The sequence below is a fragment of the Orycteropus afer genome, unplaced genomic scaffold (genome assembly GCF_000298275.1).
Source record: "Orycteropus afer afer isolate SDZICR_OR568_19922 unplaced genomic scaffold, OryAfe1.0 scaffold00393, whole genome shotgun sequence".
Classification (NCBI taxonomy): Eukaryota; Metazoa; Chordata; class Mammalia; order Tubulidentata; family Orycteropodidae; genus Orycteropus; species Orycteropus afer.
In genome coordinates this window covers 1,290,875-1,309,390 of record NW_006921980.1, presented here as the reverse complement: position 1 = coordinate 1,309,390, position 18,516 = coordinate 1,290,875, and the positions used below count along the sequence as shown (strand labels likewise).

Below are 18,516 nucleotides of genomic sequence, written 5' to 3'. Positions count from 1 at the left end.
AGGTAACTATGGGGAGGAAGTGAGAGGGGAGCTGTTGCATTGTGGTAAACTGTGGTCAGTGACATGAGACAAAGTATATGTGAACTACTGTATGGAAAGTGAATTTGCTCTGTAAATCTTCACCCCCCCCAAAAAAAGATGGAAGGAATACTAGTTAGTGTACCAAAAAGAATGTCAATGTTCGATCATTTCAGGAGGTAGCATATGATCCAAAACTGACAGTACTGAAAGAAGAAGTCCAAGCTACACTGAAAGCACTGCCAAAAAACAAGGCTCCAGGAATTGACAGAATACCAACTGAGATGATGGATGCTAACTGTAAGTGCTCACTTATGTATGCCAAGAACTTTGGAAGACAGCTGACTGGCTAACCAACTGTAAGAGATCTATATTCGTGTCCATTCCAAAAAAAGGTGATTCAACAGAATAAGTATATTAAACAATATAACATGAAACTAAAATTTTGCAGAAGATAATTAAAAAATGGTTGCAGCAGAATATCAATAGCGAACTGCCAGAAATTCAAGCCAGATTCAGAAGAGGATGTGGAACAAGGGATATCACTGATGATGTCAGATGGATCTTGGCTAAAAGCAAAGAATACCAAAAAGATGTTTACCTGTGCTTTATCGACTATGCAATGGCATCCAACTATGTGGATCACAACAAATTATGGGTAAGATTGTGAAGAATGGGAATTCCAGAAAACTTAATTTTGCTCATGTAGAAACCTATACACAGTCATTCCAACAGAACAAGGAGATACTGTTGTTGTTGTTATGTGCTGTCGAGTCGGTACGTGGCTTTAAATCAGGAAAAGTGTGTGTCAGGGTTGTATCCTTCCACTACTTACCTCAATCTGTACGCTGAGCAAATAAACTGAGAAGGTGGACTATATGAAGAGTGTGACGTAAGAATCGGAAGAAGACTCATTAAGAACCTGCAATATGCAGATAAACAACCTTGCTTGCTGAAGGTGAAAAGGACTTGAAGTACTTACTGACAAAGATCAAAGACTACAGCCTTCAGTATGGATTATACCTCAATAAAAAGAAAACAAAGCAACATCTTGATAAATAGAGAAAAGACTGAAGTTGTCAAAAGATTTCCTTTTTCTTGGATCCATAATCAATGCCCATGAATGCAGCAATCAAGAAATCAAAGTACACATTGCACTGGGTAAATCTGCTGCAAAAGACCTCTTTAAAGACCTCTTTAAAGTGTTAAAAAGCAAAAATGTCATTTTGAGAACTAAACCATGGTATTTTCAATCACCTAATATGTATTTAAAAGCAAGACAATGTTTAAGGAAACCAGAAGAATTGATGCCTTTGAATTATGATGTTGGCAAAGAATATTAAATGCAACATGGACTGCGAGAAGAACAAACAAACCTGTCTTGGAAGAAGTACAGCCAAAATGCTCCTTAGAATTGAGGATGGCAAGACTATGTCTCCTATACTTTGGATATGTTATCAGAGGGGACCAGTCCCTAGATACTGTCATGCTTCGTAAAGTAGAGGGTCAGTGAAAAAGAGGAAGAGCATCATATCAACAAGATGGACTGACACAGTGATTTTAACAATGGGCTTAAACACTGCAATGATTGTGAGGATGGTGTAAGGCTGATCAATGTTCTATTCTGTTGGACCTAAGGTTGCCGTGAGTCTGAACTGACTTGAGGGCACCTAACAACAAATTAGGGGCTGCATAGATCCCACCCTGATAACAGATCTCAGGGAGGACGCATGATACAATCAATCTTGCATATTCATTGAGTGATGCCATATGCATTAGGTCCCAATGACTACAGGACTCTGTACTTTGGAGGTTCCTCTTTTGCGATTCCTGGAGTGGCAAGAACGTCCATGCACAGAAGAACCTGGCACTTTCCTGAGCACAATGGAAGTCTAATGCTACCACCTCTCTCAGACCTTGCTGATGCACCTCTTCCCTTGTACACGTTTTGGTTATGATAAATGGATAACTATAGGTTAATAAAGGTGCTCTGGTGGTACAGTGGGTAAGGCATTTATCTGGCTGCTAACCACAAAGTTGGTGGTTCAAACCCACCAGCTACTCTGCGTTTTTGGAGATGAGGCAATCTACTTCTGTGAAGATTTACAGCCTTGGAAACCTTATGGGGGTTGCTGTGAGTCAGAATCAACTTGATGGCAGTGGGTTGGTGGTTTAGGTAAATAAAGGAACTCTGGTGGCATAGTGGCTATGGTATCTGGCTGTTAACCAGAAGGCTGGAGGTTCAAATCCACCACCTGCTCCATGGGAGGAGGATGAGGCAATCTACTTCTGTGAAGAGTTACTGCCTTTGCATTGCTCAGTCAGAATCAACTTGAAGGCAGTGCTGTTTTTTAATAGATAAATAAGTAGTCTGAGAATTCTGTAATAGAATATGAGTCATTCTATCAAATTACCAAACACACCAGGGGCAAAGAGAAAGAAAATGCCATGTGGGTGGCTGGTGTCTGAGAAGGAGAAGTAGATATGAGTTTCACATTTTAGAAATTAGCCTAATGTCAGATATTATTAATGCACTTGGTAAAATCTTTTCATTACCCTCTCAGTAACTGTAACTGAGAAAGCAAATGACTAGATAAATCCTTTTGCAAGGCAGACAGTTTCTAATCCTTTGCTTTTAATAAAATTGAAAGATGACCTAATCAAGTTGTCAGCTTATCAGTAAAATTATTTTTGATAATCCATCACCGTGATTTTTGACATACAACGCATATTTCAAAGAATTGAATACCACTGCTATAACTAAACTCTTTCCTTTCCTTTATACTTACTTATATGAAGAAGTTTTTTTCAAGGCTTAAACTTAAGAAAAACAAAAACTAAGAATAGAATTGAGAACTGTCCCATTTTGGCAACAAATAATATTCAACCACAGTTATATGAAAAAATGAAGGCGAAAAAAGCCTCATCCATCTTATTAAAGGAAGAATTTCTAATAAACTTGTTCTGTTTTGCTTAATAATTACTTATGAAAATTTGCTGTGTACTAAATTACTGTAATTCAATTTATTAAAATAAGAAATATATGTAACAAACAAGAAGCTCTGGTAGCATAGTGGCTAAGGCATTTGACTGCTAACCAAAGGGCTGGCAGTTCAAACCTGGGAAACCCAAGGAGGGGTCACTATGAGTTGGAGCCGACTTGATGGCACATGACAACAACAACAACATCATATAACAAACAGAGCCTTTAAATGCTACGTACATTCTTTTGTATGAATCAATTATTTTAATAAGAGAAAAAACTACAAAATAAAAGCTTAGATCCTTATAGTCAAAGAACATTAAGGAGTTTTTAATTTTAGTATTTATTTTTGTTACACAGAAATATGATAGAGTAGCCAAAAAAACAAAAAATACTTTTAAGGATATATTATGTTAAAATAAAAATATGTGAGAAAGTATAAAACAAATTCAAGTTCCAGGAGAAAGTCTTTCAAACTTCATCTAAGAGGCATCTCACCCTCAATATTCACACATGCTTTGTAGCACTGCTTTGCAGCCACTCATTTTACTGTCTGCTCCCTATTATGCCTGACTCCAAGCAGGAGCTCAATGCTGGTTCAACTAATGACTGACTAACTGATGCTGGGGGTGGGGGTGGGGAGAGGAATGGTGAGCTCCCTGGGATAACTTTCAGGTTTCTACTTTGGATGACTGTATTAGGAAAAATACTCAGAATTCAAGATTTGGTAGGAAAGTGGGAAAGTCCATTTTGGACATATGGGAAATCAAAGTGAAAATATCTAATAGCCTATCGGAAACATGTATTTGAACCCTGGAAGAGAGAACTGGGCTGGAGGTTTAGAAGATCTTATTATAGGTGATTGCCAAAGCCATTAAAGACTCAATGACATTACTCAAGAAAAAGAGTGAAAAAATAAAGGATGTCCTCCTTTGGTGAGTACCAACTGGGGTCAAAGCTTGCAAGTGGCCATCTAGATGCGTCCAGAACAAAGAAGAATGAAGAAAACCAAGGATACATGGAAACAATTAGTTCAAGGGACTAGCAGACCATGTGATTCTTGGCCTATATGATCATAAGACCAGAAGAACTAGATGGTGCCAGGCTACCACTGTCAACCACTCGGAAACAGATCAGTGCAAGAGAACCTGGATAGAGTGGGAGAACAATGTGGAACAAAACTCAAAATCATAAAAAAAAGATAAGGTTCACTGGTCTGATAGAGCCTGGTGAGACTCCCAAAACTATGGCTCCTAGTTACCCTTCAGGTCTAGAATTGAACTCACTCCCATGGCTTCCAGCCAAACAAGACAGGCATGTAAGGTAAACATTTACATCAGGTAGATACACTCCTTACAACCATCAATCCTGGGAGAACAGAAGGGCAGTGTTTGCACAGGGAGACAGCTGGGGAGAGGGGGAGCAGCAATGCCTAGAAAAGAAAGAGGGAGGAAGTGGGAAGAGAGCTGTTACATTGTGGGGAATTGTAGTCAGTGTCATGAAACAAAAAATGTGTATGAACTACTGCATGGAAAAAGAATTCACTCTGTAAACTTTCACCCAAATTACAATAAAAATTTAAAAAGAATGGGGTCCTAATCTGTGTTGTTCCCTGTTGTATCCCAAGTACCTAGAATACTCTATGGCCTACAGTAGACACTCAAATATTTGTTGCATGACTAAATAAGGGAAAACAGGAGGAGACAGAAGAAACAGAAATCTGGGAAGAATCAAAAGAGAGTAGACACTAAGAATCGAGTCTTAAGGAGGAAGTCAAGAAGAACAGTGACTAAGAACCCAGTGGATTTGGCAATGCCCTCCTTAGTGTACTTTGAGGGGGTAATTTCAGAAGAGTAGAAGAGGCACAAAGCAGATTACAATGGGCTAATGAGTAAACGAGAAGCTGAAGTGGAAAGGGCAAACAGAGAGAAAAGTATGGAACAGTAGCTATGGAAAAAAGGTCTGGTTAGTGTGGGAAATACTTGTTCATTTTCAAGCTGATAGGAAGGATCCAATGGAAAAGGAGATTCTGAAGATAAAAATGTAAAAAGGGAGCTAGTACAAGGTACCATATGTTATGGGAAGAAAAGGGACCCTAAGCCATATTACTCATTCCTTTTTATTTGGGGGGGGGGGACAAAACAAAACAAACACCTATCTGACATGATTATACAGTATCTGTTTTACATTCAGAAATATCTACTCCCTGGAAATAATTTAAGAAGTTTATTTAAGGTTATCTTCAGAATTCTTCCAAGTTCTTCCTACAAGTTATTATCAAAATTTTGCATAACTTTTCTGCACTCAGAAGGTACACACTAGGGTATTTAGGGTTAGAGAGCCATGATGAAGCAGCCTACCGCCAAGAGGTTCAGAGGAGGAAAAATTGAGAGGAGAGGGGTAAAACAGAGAGAGAGAGAGAGAGAGAGAGAGAGAGAGAGAGTGAGTTATAGAGAGGGAGAAAGGGAAAGAGAGCCAGTGTACAAATGATAAAGCAAATGGAGCACAAGGTTGACAATGGATGAATTGGGGTGGAGAGTATATAGGTGCTCTTTGTACTATGGTATGGCTTTTCTGTAAGTTTGAAATTACTTCCAAGTAAAAGATTTTTTAAAAAGAAAAATTTCACATACCTAAAACTAAGCAAAAAAAAACAACTTTGATGATGAATGGTTGGCATAAAACTGTCAAATGGCATAAAGTAGTTCACAAAAATCATGATCTGCATCCTAATGAAGTAAGTAGCAATCTGGGGTCTCAATAGCTTATGAGTGGCCAACTAAGACAAAACTACAGGTCTCTACTCATCAGGAACAAAACAGTAAGAAGGTAACCAAAAGAACAGAGAACAAACAAGTCTACACAAGCCACAACCTCATCTACTCTGAGACCAGAAGAACTTGATGGTGCCTGTCTACCACCATACACTGTTCTGACCAGGGGCACAATAGTTGGTTCTGGATACAAGGGGTGAAAAACATGGAAAACTCAAATTCTTCTTTAAAAAAAAAAAAAAAAAAAGCCAGACAACCTGAAACAGCAGACAACAGAGGGCTCCATGAGACTATTAGCCTGAGATACTCTTTAAATCTAGAACTGAGCCTACCTGAAATCACCTCTTAGTGAAATAGTAGAGTGGCACACAAAATAAAGGACATTACCCATAACATCCCTGCCCTACTTAAAAACTATCAATATAAGACCAAACGATTAACAATTACTCAAAAGCAAAGATGAGAAGAAAAGGGGGCAGGGAAACAAATACTGGAAAGGGAGCAAACAGAACACAATTAAAGAGAATGTTCACATACTGTGATAAACATAATTGTCACCAAACAAATATCATGGAAACTGTCAAATGGGAACCTAAATTGCCATGTAAACTTTCAATAAAACGCAATAAAATATTATGTAAAAAAAATGTCAACTATCACAACCACTTAGGAGTAAGTTCCTCCTTGCTCAGCAGCAAAAGTGTAACAATGGTTGACAAAGGGACTGGGTATAAATTTCTATTGCATTTTTCAAGCTATTATTGTTGTTGTTATTTGCCGTCAAGCCGGACCCGACTCATAGCAACCCCTCCTTGGGTTTCCGAGGCAGTATCACTATGGAAGTAGACTGCCCCATCTTCCTTCCAAGGAGTGGCTGGTGGGTTTGAACCACCAGCCTTCTGGTTAGCAGTCAAGTGCCTTAGGCACTAAGCTACCAGAGCTCCTATAAGAATTTATTTACAGAATGCATGTTTGTATTTATATGATCTAGCATTCCTAATAAAACATTAATCCTACCTATCCATTAGAATACCACCTTAAAAAAAAATACAGTATACACAGTGTAAAGAAAATCTAATAGGGTCACTCCTTGACAACTAAAATCTAAATAGAAGTCTGAAGCATTCTTCTTGATTCATCTCTAACTAAAAGAAAAGAGTAAGCAGATATTGGTTTAAATTTTGCTATAGTGGTTATATCAAGAAGAAACTGAAGGTGAAATCTAGAAGTTTGATCCCTCTTCAGTTATACAAATGGTTTACTGATGGTAGCTTTGGCAATGAAATGCTTGTCTAACAGTACTACAACACACTTGGGAAAAAAGCAACAACTAAAAACTTCATGTAAAGTTTATTAATGAGATCAAACACCATATACAGAGTTGTTAAAAGTAACAATGACTAAGAGACACCTTCTCTTCTCCATCTGTCTGTGCAAAGCTATGCTCTACAAACTGAAATTGTAGTCAAGGACACCCTCTCAGGACTGAATGAGCCACTAAAACTCAAAATGTCACTGTTTTCTTGGTGATACTATCTTCCGTTCCTAAATCCCCATTCCAAGGCCAAAGATCTCAGTTAAAATAACTTGTGAGCCTGAAACAAAAAGGGTCGCTTGCCCTAGTAAAGACACAGAACACTTCAATGCTTAAATTTAAACACATGGAGTATATGGGTCAGAGAAGTATATTATAAGAGATAACATGACACATCTCATCAGGCTCTGAGACCCAGAAAAAACAAATGACAAGTCGGATTCCAGTTCTAACATATTCAGAATTGATTTCTCTGGTGTTTTTTTTTTTTTTTTTTAAAGCACACCCAGAATAAAAAAAAAAAAAAAAAATCATGCAAGGTATAAATCCTTAACATAACTTTAAACAGAAATTTAATCAATCCTAGTTAAGTTAAAGATGTGGCTACTAATCAAAAGGTTGGGATTTGAATCTACCCAGAGGTGCCTCAGAGGAAAGTCCTAGTGATCTGCTTTTTAAGGTCACAGCCATTGCAAACCCTACAGAGCACGGATCTACTATAAAATACATGGGCTTACCATAAGTCAGAATCAACTCAATAGCTTGTTTGGTTTTAACATACATTTTAGGGGGTGTTCAAGGCAACTATATGTGTGTAAAACTAAAATTTTTTAATGAGCTTTCATCATCTACTTAAATTGAAATGACCATCACTACTCTTCCAGGCTGTCCTTAAAACAGGATTTGTTAGTAAGGTGGCTCCTGAAGTTAAAGCCATTTTGCTTTTTGAGGTTAGAGCATAGGAGTATAAATTACTGAATAAAGTACTACCACTTTTTGCGTAGTGCCTAAGGCACTTGACTGCTAATTAGAAGGCTGGCGGTTCAAACCCACCAGCCACTCCTCAGAAGGAAGATGGGGCAATCTACTTCCGTAGTGATACTGCCTCCTCGGAAACCCAAGAAGGGGTCGCTATGAGGCGGGTCTGACTCCATGGCACATAACAACAACAACTTTAATATCAAGCACTCAACAGACTTGTGCAGAGGGCCTAAAATGTGCACAGTACTGAGTCACAGGCCCTCTCTGCTTCCAGGAGCTTTCAGTCTAGTGGGAATGCACCACCTAAAGGAGTATGTGACTATGTGCTAAAAGTAAATAGCACAGACTATACAGTTGCTAAGTGTTCTAACAAAGGAGATACTGATTGCTGTGTTCTGGGGTAGTCAGAAACAGCTTTAAAGAGGTTAAAGGAGAGGAAAAGGACTTGGAAGAAAAGCAGGATTCTGAAATGTAAGGAGGGTCCTGCAGGCAAGGCAGCTTTTCAGTCTATGAAATACTTTCACACTCACACTCCTTTTCAAGAACCCTGGTGGATAAGAAGTCAAAGGTCCTTCCCACTCCTGCACCATTTACAGGGTGAGAAAAGATGAGGACGAGAAGACTTGACCATCCATACAATAATAAAACATGGGTTTGAATTTAGCATTCTGCCTTCTAGTCCAGCAGCCCTGGCTACTGTAGAGAATGAGAATTTAACAATTTAACCAGAGCAAAAACCTGGAAAGATGGGTTAGGCCAAACTGGTCTGAAAAGTCAAGCCAAAGAGTTTTAATTTCATCCCTTCAAGTAATCAAAGGGTTTTTTTTTATTGTTTGTTTTGTTCTTTAGCATCATAACACTAGAGTTTTAGGAAGGTATCTTTCTCTGAGAGAAAGAGAAAGACCTTCTAAAGAACGACTTTTTTAGACCAGTAGGAGAGAGTACTGCAGCGACCCAGTGAGAGGTATTAATTAGGTGTCAATTAGGAAGTACAGAGAACAAACTACAATGATTAACATTTGTTTTAAACTACAAATTAGCAAGAAAACAAGTAGACAAAAATCTTACTGTGTCCCTCCCTCCTCCTTTTAGAAATCAGTTGCAGGGTGGAAAATTTCCTCTACTAAGAAATTCACAAATTGTCAATAATCCAAAAAGGTAATTTACCAATAAACTAGTATCTCCACAGATTGTAAATAAGCCTAAACTTTAAAATCCAAATCGCAAACAACACTGTGAGAATCACAAGATTGCAAATTTCAGGGTCTCCTAAACAAGGAATACATTGATGCAACTAACACTTCCAAAGATTTTGCCTTTTCCATTCAGAACAGATTTAGTGAACTCAGGTCAGATTTATTTCCATATTTAAGTCCTGACCCTGATTACAGCACAGGTCTCTGCAAAAAGCAAGGACCCAATAAACACTTGCTGAATAAATGCAGCCAATAAATACTGTGCAAGAACAACTTCTACATTAAAGATAACTCTAACGTGGGGGTCTGTTCCAAAATCAAGTTCCCACAATTTCGGATACAAATCTGGAAGACAAACGATTCAGCTGACCTTCAACTGGGGCCTAACTTAAAGTCCTTACGGTAACGTTTTCCCAGAGCAATGGCACAGAGCCATTTCTCGGAGATGACAACAGCTCCAGTACCTTGCCATGCTCCCCTACCTCCGCCCGACTCAAAGAGTTGCGGCACTTCGGTAAGTTTCAATGCGGCTCGCCCGGGTACCAAGGAGATGAGATTTTGGAAAAAGGGAATGACTGCGCCGACACCTGCCTGCACCGCTCCCCAGCTGCCCGGTCCCAGGCGTCGCTGCCACCCTACTTACCCCGACTGGGCGGCCGTGCTCGGGGCCGTCGGAGGCGTCTAGGCGCTGAGCCGGGGCAGGCGCCGCGGCCGGCGCGGGCGGCTGCCGGTGCTTGCCGGCGCGCTTGGCCTTGGCCTGGATGCAGCGCTGGTGTAGGGCGAAGGTGTGCTGGCGCTCGAGCTCCAGGCGCTCGGGCGACACGGCCTCGTAGCGGGCCTCGCAGGTGCTGTGGTGGCGCCGGCACAGCTCAATGCGCCGGCGGAGGCGCTCCATGACCGCGCTGTGCCGCGGCAGCGCGAACTCCGCCATGGGGCAGGGGGGCAGCACCATGGGCCGCAGGTTAGGCGGGCCAGGCCCGGGGCCGGGCCTCACTGGGCCGGCTAGTAATGCGGGCTCCGCTCCCGCCGGCAGCCCCGGTCCGCCTCACGGCCGCGCCATAGCTCCGCAAGCTGCAGAGCCGGTTCACGCTGTGTCGGGCGGCGGTGCGTCTTCCTCCTGCCCTGTTCGGCCGCCCCCAGGCCGACGCTCGTGGCCCACCTCAGGCTTCGGCCTGCCCCCGCTGCCCCAGCCCCATTGTTTTACGCGCCGCTGCCGTCGCCATCTTAAAATTGTTTTCGGGTCTCGCGGAAGAGGGAGGAACCTCGGCAAGAGACCTCGGGCGTCAGGGTTGACAAACAAGAATTCCGGCCAATTAGAAGCGAAGCGCCGGCCACCAGAGGGCGTGGGGACGCGCACGTAAGCGGCGCACGTAGGCTGCCGGGCGGTATTTAAAAGGAACTTGGTAAAGACGGAGGAAGCTCCGAGGGGCGGGCCTCATCCTGGAGACACAGCCTTGTCGGAAAGGCGGTGACTAGAGGCTTTCTCAACACCGCCCCAGAGGCAGGCCCTTCCGGGTACAACGAGGTAAGCACAGGAGGGCAGAGGGAGGGGAAGATGGCCAGAGAAAGCAGACGTCCGCTTGGCAGTATACCGTCTCACTACCCTTTTCTCCAACCTTCCTTTTGAATTCGATTTTGGTAAGCTCGAAATAGCCAAGCTATTACACTCTCAGCCGTCTTCCCTTTTGTTCCTTATATCCTGCCTCTTAATTGCTCATAATTGGTTAAGTGAGCTTGAAGATATTTTCCTCTCGCACCATTCTGTATCATTTGGACCATCAATAACATCCATTTATAAAAGCTTGAACAAGTTTCAAAAACTAAGTTACTACAGAAAAAACAAAAACAGGTATGAGAGAGCTAGTGTGAAGCAAAGGATGGGGAGGTTGTTGAGTATGCAATACTGTGAGTTTTGATGGTTTACGGTGATGGAAAAAGAAAAATTACATTGACAAAGGGTTGCACAGCCGATTAATGTTAATGACTGTAAATAAGTTGTACAGCTGTAAGATGAATTGGCGAAAGTTGTGCTATTTACAACAACCAAAAGAGTAGCTGCTGAGGCTGTGTACAACCAAGCACCCATGGGTTTGGTTCTTTGATTTCAGAGGGTTGGAGTTGTGGTTTCATGGGACATTACAGTTAATTGGTATAGTGCCTTGGGTCATAAAAACCTGCAAGCTGCAGTCCAAGGAAAATTGGTCTCTAATCACTTGGAGCATTCAAAGGAGTCATGTACAGAAGAAAATGGAATGTAAGGTGAGCCCAGAGAACTGGATGGTGCTTGGCTACCATTACTGAACATTTTGGTCAAAGATTCTGTAGAAGAATCCTGATGAAAAGGGAGAAATGTAAAATAGAATTTCAAATTTTCAAGGACTCTGGACTTTCTGGAGCCATGGAGGCTGGATGAACCCTGCCCTGAGATAAAATCTTTAAACCTCAAACCAAAAATATCCCCTGAAGTCTTCTTAAAACCAAATAGTTTAACTACTAAATAATGTCTGCCTTGAGCATTATATGCTCTTTTAAGATTTAACTATATGGGATTAAATTGACAACAGCAACTTGTAAAAATAGATAGGAACCTTAGGGATCAGTAAGTTTGTTAATTAAGGACAGTGAGAAGGGTTGCATAATGCAAAGAATGTTATCAATATTACAGAATCTGTACAAGTAGGAACTCCTGAATTGGTGTCTTGTATATATTCTTGATAATAACAACAAATAAAATAACTTTTTAAAAAGATGCAAAAGATGATGCTTCTATCAAAAACAGGAAGACTGGATTATAAACTTTACATTCAGAAGATGGTCTGTTAGATGAAATGGAGAACAATTAGATCCTGCTCACTTGGCTCTTGTACTGTATCTAATATAGGTAAAGCAAGTGAGGGGGTTCGAGAACTGTCAGGGAAAAAAAGGCACAATGGAGTCAGTACTAAAACTAGACAGTCTACCATGTTGGGTCAAGAGAGATTAGAAACAGGTATTGGCACTCTGTTAACAGGTAAATAAGGAGGTGTCAGGAAAGAGACTGCACATGGACAGGCACTATCAATAGCACAAACATGGTATGCTATTTTACAAGGGTGGACTCATCCATTACGCACAGTGGCCCAGGGTCCACAATACTTTTAGGGGCTTATCAAACTTTTAAAGTCATTAGAAAAAAATTCAACCTGTAGTGTAAAATACTGTTTTTATACAAATACAGTCAAATACAGTGTTTTAATATTTTTTATGGAAGAAGCACACCCCCAGGGCCAAAGTCCCCAGAGCCCACCAAAGTCATAGTGCAATCCTGTTTTTTACTAGTCTTTGAACAGTTTATTCAGAATTAAATAATCTATCTCATTTAATAGAGGGAAAGAAAGCAACTAAGTGCACTGTATTTTGCATACTTCCTGGTAAATAATTCAAAAGCTTTGTAGATAAAAAAAAAATTCTTTTAGTATAACTTTCAAAAACATCCTGAAATATGTAAAACTAATGGAAGATGGGAGTCTCGTTCCAAACAAAAATTATTTTCTAATAAAAATTTATAAGTTAGATGGTTCCTGTAAGTCTTAAAGAACGTATCGTCTATAAAGGATCAGTAGCATCCCCTCCATTTTTAAACTGCAATCCCTACTATACAACAGAAAATACTGACGAACCATAATCCAGCAGCAGGAAGAGATAAAAGCAAAATATAAGACTGAAGCTCCTATTATAAAATAAAAGTCAACAGTTATTCCACTCCGAAATAGTTTCTGCATACTAGCAAAGTCTCATGCAGTGGCCACTTAAAGGAAGATTAACCCTCTACTTAAAGAGTAGAAACACTAAAGGTCACACATGAAGAAGTTCAGTCAAAAGTAGACACAGCATTGGGCTTTAATGTAATACCATTTACTAATGTGACAAAATGAAAAAGTACTTTGTGGATAAGTTGAGGCGCATATCTGTTGGTGTGGACATTTTACAATAAGGGACATACCTAACCAGCATGTAAAATTTTAAGTGCCTTTTTTAAAAGCTGAAAAGTGCTGGTCATCCATTAATGTATCAGACATTTAATCAGGAGGCTGCACCTTGAACCAAACAGTGAAAAGGAGAACCAAGAAAAAACATTTGGTATTTTGAGGTGTTTTGTTTTGTTTTGTTTTTTTAAGAGGCATAGGTAGAGGATCAATGAACATTCTAATCACTTAATCTGTCATCCCACAGCTTAGCTGGAAGAAACTGTGAGTGTACCTTTAATGGCACAGTGAAAAAGGCAGATTTCTGGAAATGCAGTGATCCCACATATTTGCTTCAAGGAGAAACCTGCAGACATATTTTCAGGTCTTGCTAAGTAATTGTTTATTTGCACTCAATACATTTGGGAAAGTCTGCTACATAGCTAAGGTCACCATGACCAAGAACAATAGCTAAAATGGATAAGCACTGAACAGCAAGAAAATTGCATCCCACCCATAAAAGAATTTAAGTGAACCCAGTAAAAAGATTGAAAAACAAACTAAACAGATAAAACCTTCATCTTTTATAAATGTCCTTTTTCCCCAATATCTCCCCAATATAAACACTGTGGAGTGTTTATATATTCAGTGCAAGAAACAGTATCATTGGTACATTTGAAATGCCTCCAAAGAAACAAAAAAGCTAAAATAACATCTAATTCTGAATACATTTCAGTGTGGTGTAATACCGATATTATTACACTATATTGATAGGGGAGAGGCTCTGATAGCACCCATCTGCATTCCACATGAAAAAACAAACCTAACATCACTAAAAACAGAACAGGTAACAACAACAGCAACAACAAAAAAAACACAACTCTACAAGCCACATACTAAAAAAAAGCTGAACAGGATTGCTTTATTGTGTAATTTAAGACACAGCTGTTACATAACTGCAACCAAAGATGTGAAAGATTTTAGCAGCTACAAAAATCTGGTAACTCATGCTATATGTCACTCCTCCCATGAATACTTTTAGCCTGTGTTCAATTACAGTCAATTCTGAATTGGCTTGCCTTGGGATTAGACTTCTAAACTCCTTACAAAGAATAAAAGAAAGGGATAAAAATTTAAGATTGTATTCCATCCTGTATTTTGACCCTGGAAAAGTATGGGTCTGCTTAAAAAGGGAAAAGAAACATACACATAATCACAATAAAGCTTAACACTATGCAGAGCTTATAATCATTTTCAGCAACGTACGACAAGCTGTGCTGTGAAGGAAATGCATAGCAGAGGAGAAAGCTGGGAATTTGGGGGAATAGGTGAGGAAAACAGTGTCAACACAGTGGAATAAGTGATTAAAGCATATCTGGATCTACTCCAGCGCTCACATGCCCTGCTAGCGTTCCTTAAAAAGCCACCTGTTGTAGAAGGCCAGAGACCAGACACCACCTGTGTGTGAAGTATGAATGCCCCAGTACCACATTAAGCTACCTCCTCCACTACAAGTTATCTGGAAAATGAGCAGTTCCAAGGGCAACAGAACACACAGTACTTTATGGTTAACCAACATCAAGTGAAAGGTTTTTCTTTTTGTATGTATCTTTTTAAGTAACTTAAAACAGAACCTTTATAGAAATTTGGGCTTCCATCCAATCCCTCTTGATTTCCTTAGGAGGAATTGAGTAACGGAAGCAAGCAATACAAGATTATAACCACAAAGGACTGCATTTCAAACATGATTCTCAATTTTAAGGGACAGAAACACTTAACTGTTTTATAATACCAAACTTAAAAAAAAAAATCTGTTATAAAAACTGCAATTCATCCCCCTAGCATTTCTAAATGTTGATGTTATACCTGCATGGACAGATTAATGTGTTAAATTAAGCCAAGATTTTAAAGAATGGCAAAGGTCTATCACTCTATTTTAGAAAACAAAGATGTTTAAAACAAAAAAACACAAGTTAGTTGCTTCATATTATACTTCACAACCATTATGTTAAATGCTTGCTTTCTACAGAAACAGGATCCCTTATGTCACAACTGCAATTATTTACTGCTAGATGTTCAAAATTACATGGGCTAGTGTTCAGCTGGAACCTGTTGATGGTGACGTCTTGAGGTTTTCTGAGTTTCAACCTAAGATGTGCCAGGTCCTCTCCAAGGACCACACTTGCAGGGGAAGGGGAGGGAGAGGAAATCACAAATCAAGTTCTTAAGATTATTTCACTCTCTTCGAGGCTTTCTGTTTCTTGGTGATCTGTTCAAAATTTCATCCTCCTGTTGGTTGAAAAGAAAAGAAAATTTTTGTAATTTGCAAACCTTTTAAAAATAAAAATTTACCAATTTCAAAGACAAGCCAGACTGAGGGTAACTCATCCAAAAAAAACATAAGAGAATAAATATGACTAGAAGGAAATGCACCAAAACAAAGCTCAGGTCTCAAGCTAAATGTTGTTACTCCTCCCATAATTTACTTTCAACTGGTACTGGTTACGCATTCTAATTTAGCTTGTGTTTTGTTTTAAAAAAACATGTTATGTACTTTTCTTACTCTAACCCATAAATATATTTTTTGAAAGGATCGTTTACTGTGCTTTCACATGTAATCTTGCTTGATCCTCAACAATCTCCTGGCTTGTGGGTACAATATCCCCATACCAAGGATGAGAAATCTGGGATTCACGGGGCCTGGAAGACTATTCATGCGTAGTCCCACATGACACTCAAGACAAGTCCTGTGCTCCTCTATTCCACACAGCTACTTTTTATTGTGTCAGGAAGTATAGGGCATTTAAAAAAGGATGTGACACATTATCCCCACCTTTTAAGAACTCTGCCTTCTAGACACAGAATATACCCATTGAAAATATTAACAAGGACACTAACAGCACTGACCTTTAGCAATAGAAGGGCAGAGCTGTAGCAGTTGGAAATAGAACTGGTACAGTTTTACAGGAAGGACCAAACTGAAACACAGAGGTGTGGAAAAGGAACCTCTGGAAGCAAAGGTGTGAACATGCTAATGCTGGTAATGAATTGGGGGACACTCTGCTGGAATGTTAAGACAGAGATTATTAAAGGGGACAGGTTGCAGAGAACCCTCCTTGTGCCAGGCTGAGTTTGAACATGAACCCATCACAACTGCATTCTTACCCTTGTTCAAACTGAAAACCCTCTCTCCATTATCAATCCAGCTAGTTTTCATTCCCTCCACTCCCATCACCCTGCTTAGAGCCGTCGTACCTTGCCTGGATTGTTAAAGAAGCCTTCTCCTAATTGGTCTCCCTGAGTCTAGCTAGCCTACAGAAGACATAGGAGCCAAAATCGTTGGATGACGTCACTCCTCTGTCCAAAAGTGTACAATGGGTGCCCATTTAGCTAAAAAGAAAAGCCAAGTCCATATAAGGAATGGCCTATTGAAGCCCCACCTAATCTGGAGCTCCTCCTCATCCCGCTCTCCTCTCACTCTACAGGCAAAGACTGGCCTTTTGGACTACTTCTAGGAGACTTTGTACTACTGGCTGTTCTCCCTGCCTGGAATGCTCTTATCACTGCTATCCCCATGGCAAGTCCTTTCTCACCTTCAAGTCTTTGCTAAGATACCAACTTTCCAGTAAGGCCTACTCACTGCACCCCAAGCACTTCCACTATCTCTTCCTGTCCATTTCCCCACATATTCTAATATACTATGTCATTTACTTTCTTAAAATGTTGACTGTTTATTATCTGTTTCCCCTGCTAGAATTTAATCCTCAGACAATAGGAATAGTCTTTAGAGTAAGTGACTAATACCAAAAAATTTCTTCTAAGGACACAGTGAGCAGAGGTAGAGGAGATGAGACGAACTGTCCGATAATAATCACAATTTTCCATCTTAGTATTTTATTAGGTTTCCCTCTAAAATCTTTTTTTTATTCCAGGAAATCATTTTCAGCATAGAAAAGTATTTTGAGATTCAGAAGTAGCTTGAAATCAACTAAAATGTTAGCCTGTATCACTAAGGATCCTACTTTTATATAATAACTAGCTCTAACAGAAGTTTTATTACCACAGCCATTGTAAATTATCCGTTGAAAGTATACCCTCTACTTTGAAATTTCCCTTCAACTTAGTTGCTTGAAATACAAATTTTACTCCCCTTTTCTTTTACCTCTGCTTTAGGTTTTCTATCTTCTTCCTCTTGACTGGCAGTCCCACCATCATCTTCAGCATCACTTTTTTGTTTCTCTTCTAAAATACAAATTAAACAACTGAGAAAACACACTTTTAAGTGAGGAGGCCAGTAATTAATTAGAACATACCTCTAGAATCTAAAACAATCTTTACTGTAACTTGCTTCTGAAGGTCTGAAATAACATCTTATGGTTATGGCTTACAACAGATTTTGGGGGGCTGATTTTGGGGCCTTACCAAGTTTTTCTTCAGCTTCTTCCTCCTCGTCTTCCTTGTCCTTTTCTTCTTCCTTCTCTTCTTCCTCCTCCTTCACATCTGGTTGAGGAGCATCAGTCTTCTTGTACTCCACAGCACTGGACTGTTTCTGAAATATTCCCCAAAGTACACCAATTTTTTAAAACATTTTTATGTATTACATTATCATATAATTACTGAGTATCTATAGTCAAGGTCTGCACCAGGCCCCACATCAGGGAAAATACACAGAAATGAGTAAGGTATCATTCTCACAATCAAGGATCTTTTCTATGACCCTGGATTGGGAATAAGGGTGTTTCAAGGCAGGAGGAACAGTAAAAGCAAAGGGGTCCAGCAAGAACTACAGTTCTGAGTAGTCAGGTTGACTGGGGCACAGATATTCAATAGTGGGTGGTAAAGGTGGAGAACTTTGTATCCTATTATAACATGCCCCAAATGGAAGGTAAAACAAAATCTTTATTCATTAGGAATAGAGAAAGCTAAACAAAACTGCATGTTAAAAAGGAGTTCATGGAGGAGTTCCAGCAAGATGGCAGACTAGGCAGAAAGACTGCACAGACCCTCTTCAACAAAGAAAAGGGAAACCAATTGATACAGACACAGAAGATAATCCTGGAACCCTGGGCCTTGAAGGGAAGGATATAGAAGTGGACTAAACTCCAACTAGCAGAAGAATTTGCGTGAAAATATAAAAAAAGGAGACAGAGCTGCGGACTGGCAGCGATCCTGACGGAACAGACACCTTGGAGATTCCCGAGTGGTGGTAGGACTTAAGAATTAACCTAAAAATCACCCTGCTAGCCCAGGGACTGCACGGAGGACTGTGCACGGTGGCTGGGGAACAAACGGAGAAGGTGAAGAG

At 39.9% G+C, this 18,516-nt stretch overlaps 2 protein-coding genes across 2 annotated transcripts in view; both read right to left on the bottom strand.

The window, feature by feature from the left end:
* The window catches only part of MAML1 (mastermind like transcriptional coactivator 1), a 68,704-nt gene extending 58,485 nt beyond the window's left edge, over nucleotides 1-10,219 (bottom strand). Inside the window, exon 1 of the mRNA XM_007953414.2 lies at nucleotides 9,911-10,219. Within this exon, the coding sequence (XP_007951605.1) occupies nucleotides 9,911-10,219 (309 nt within the window). The remainder of the gene's footprint in view (nucleotides 1-9,910) is intronic.
* Nucleotides 10,220-15,446: 5,227 nt separating this feature from the next.
* The window catches only part of CANX (calnexin), an 18,104-nt gene continuing 15,034 nt past the window's right edge, over nucleotides 15,447-18,516 (bottom strand). The window contains exons 12-14 of the mRNA XM_007953412.2: nucleotides 17,634-17,760; nucleotides 17,374-17,453; nucleotides 15,447-15,500 (exon numbers count right to left, since the gene is read on the bottom strand). Coding sequence (XP_007951603.1) covers nucleotides 15,447-15,500; nucleotides 17,374-17,453; nucleotides 17,634-17,760 — 261 coding nt within the window. The remainder of the gene's footprint in view (nucleotides 15,501-17,373; nucleotides 17,454-17,633; nucleotides 17,761-18,516) is intronic.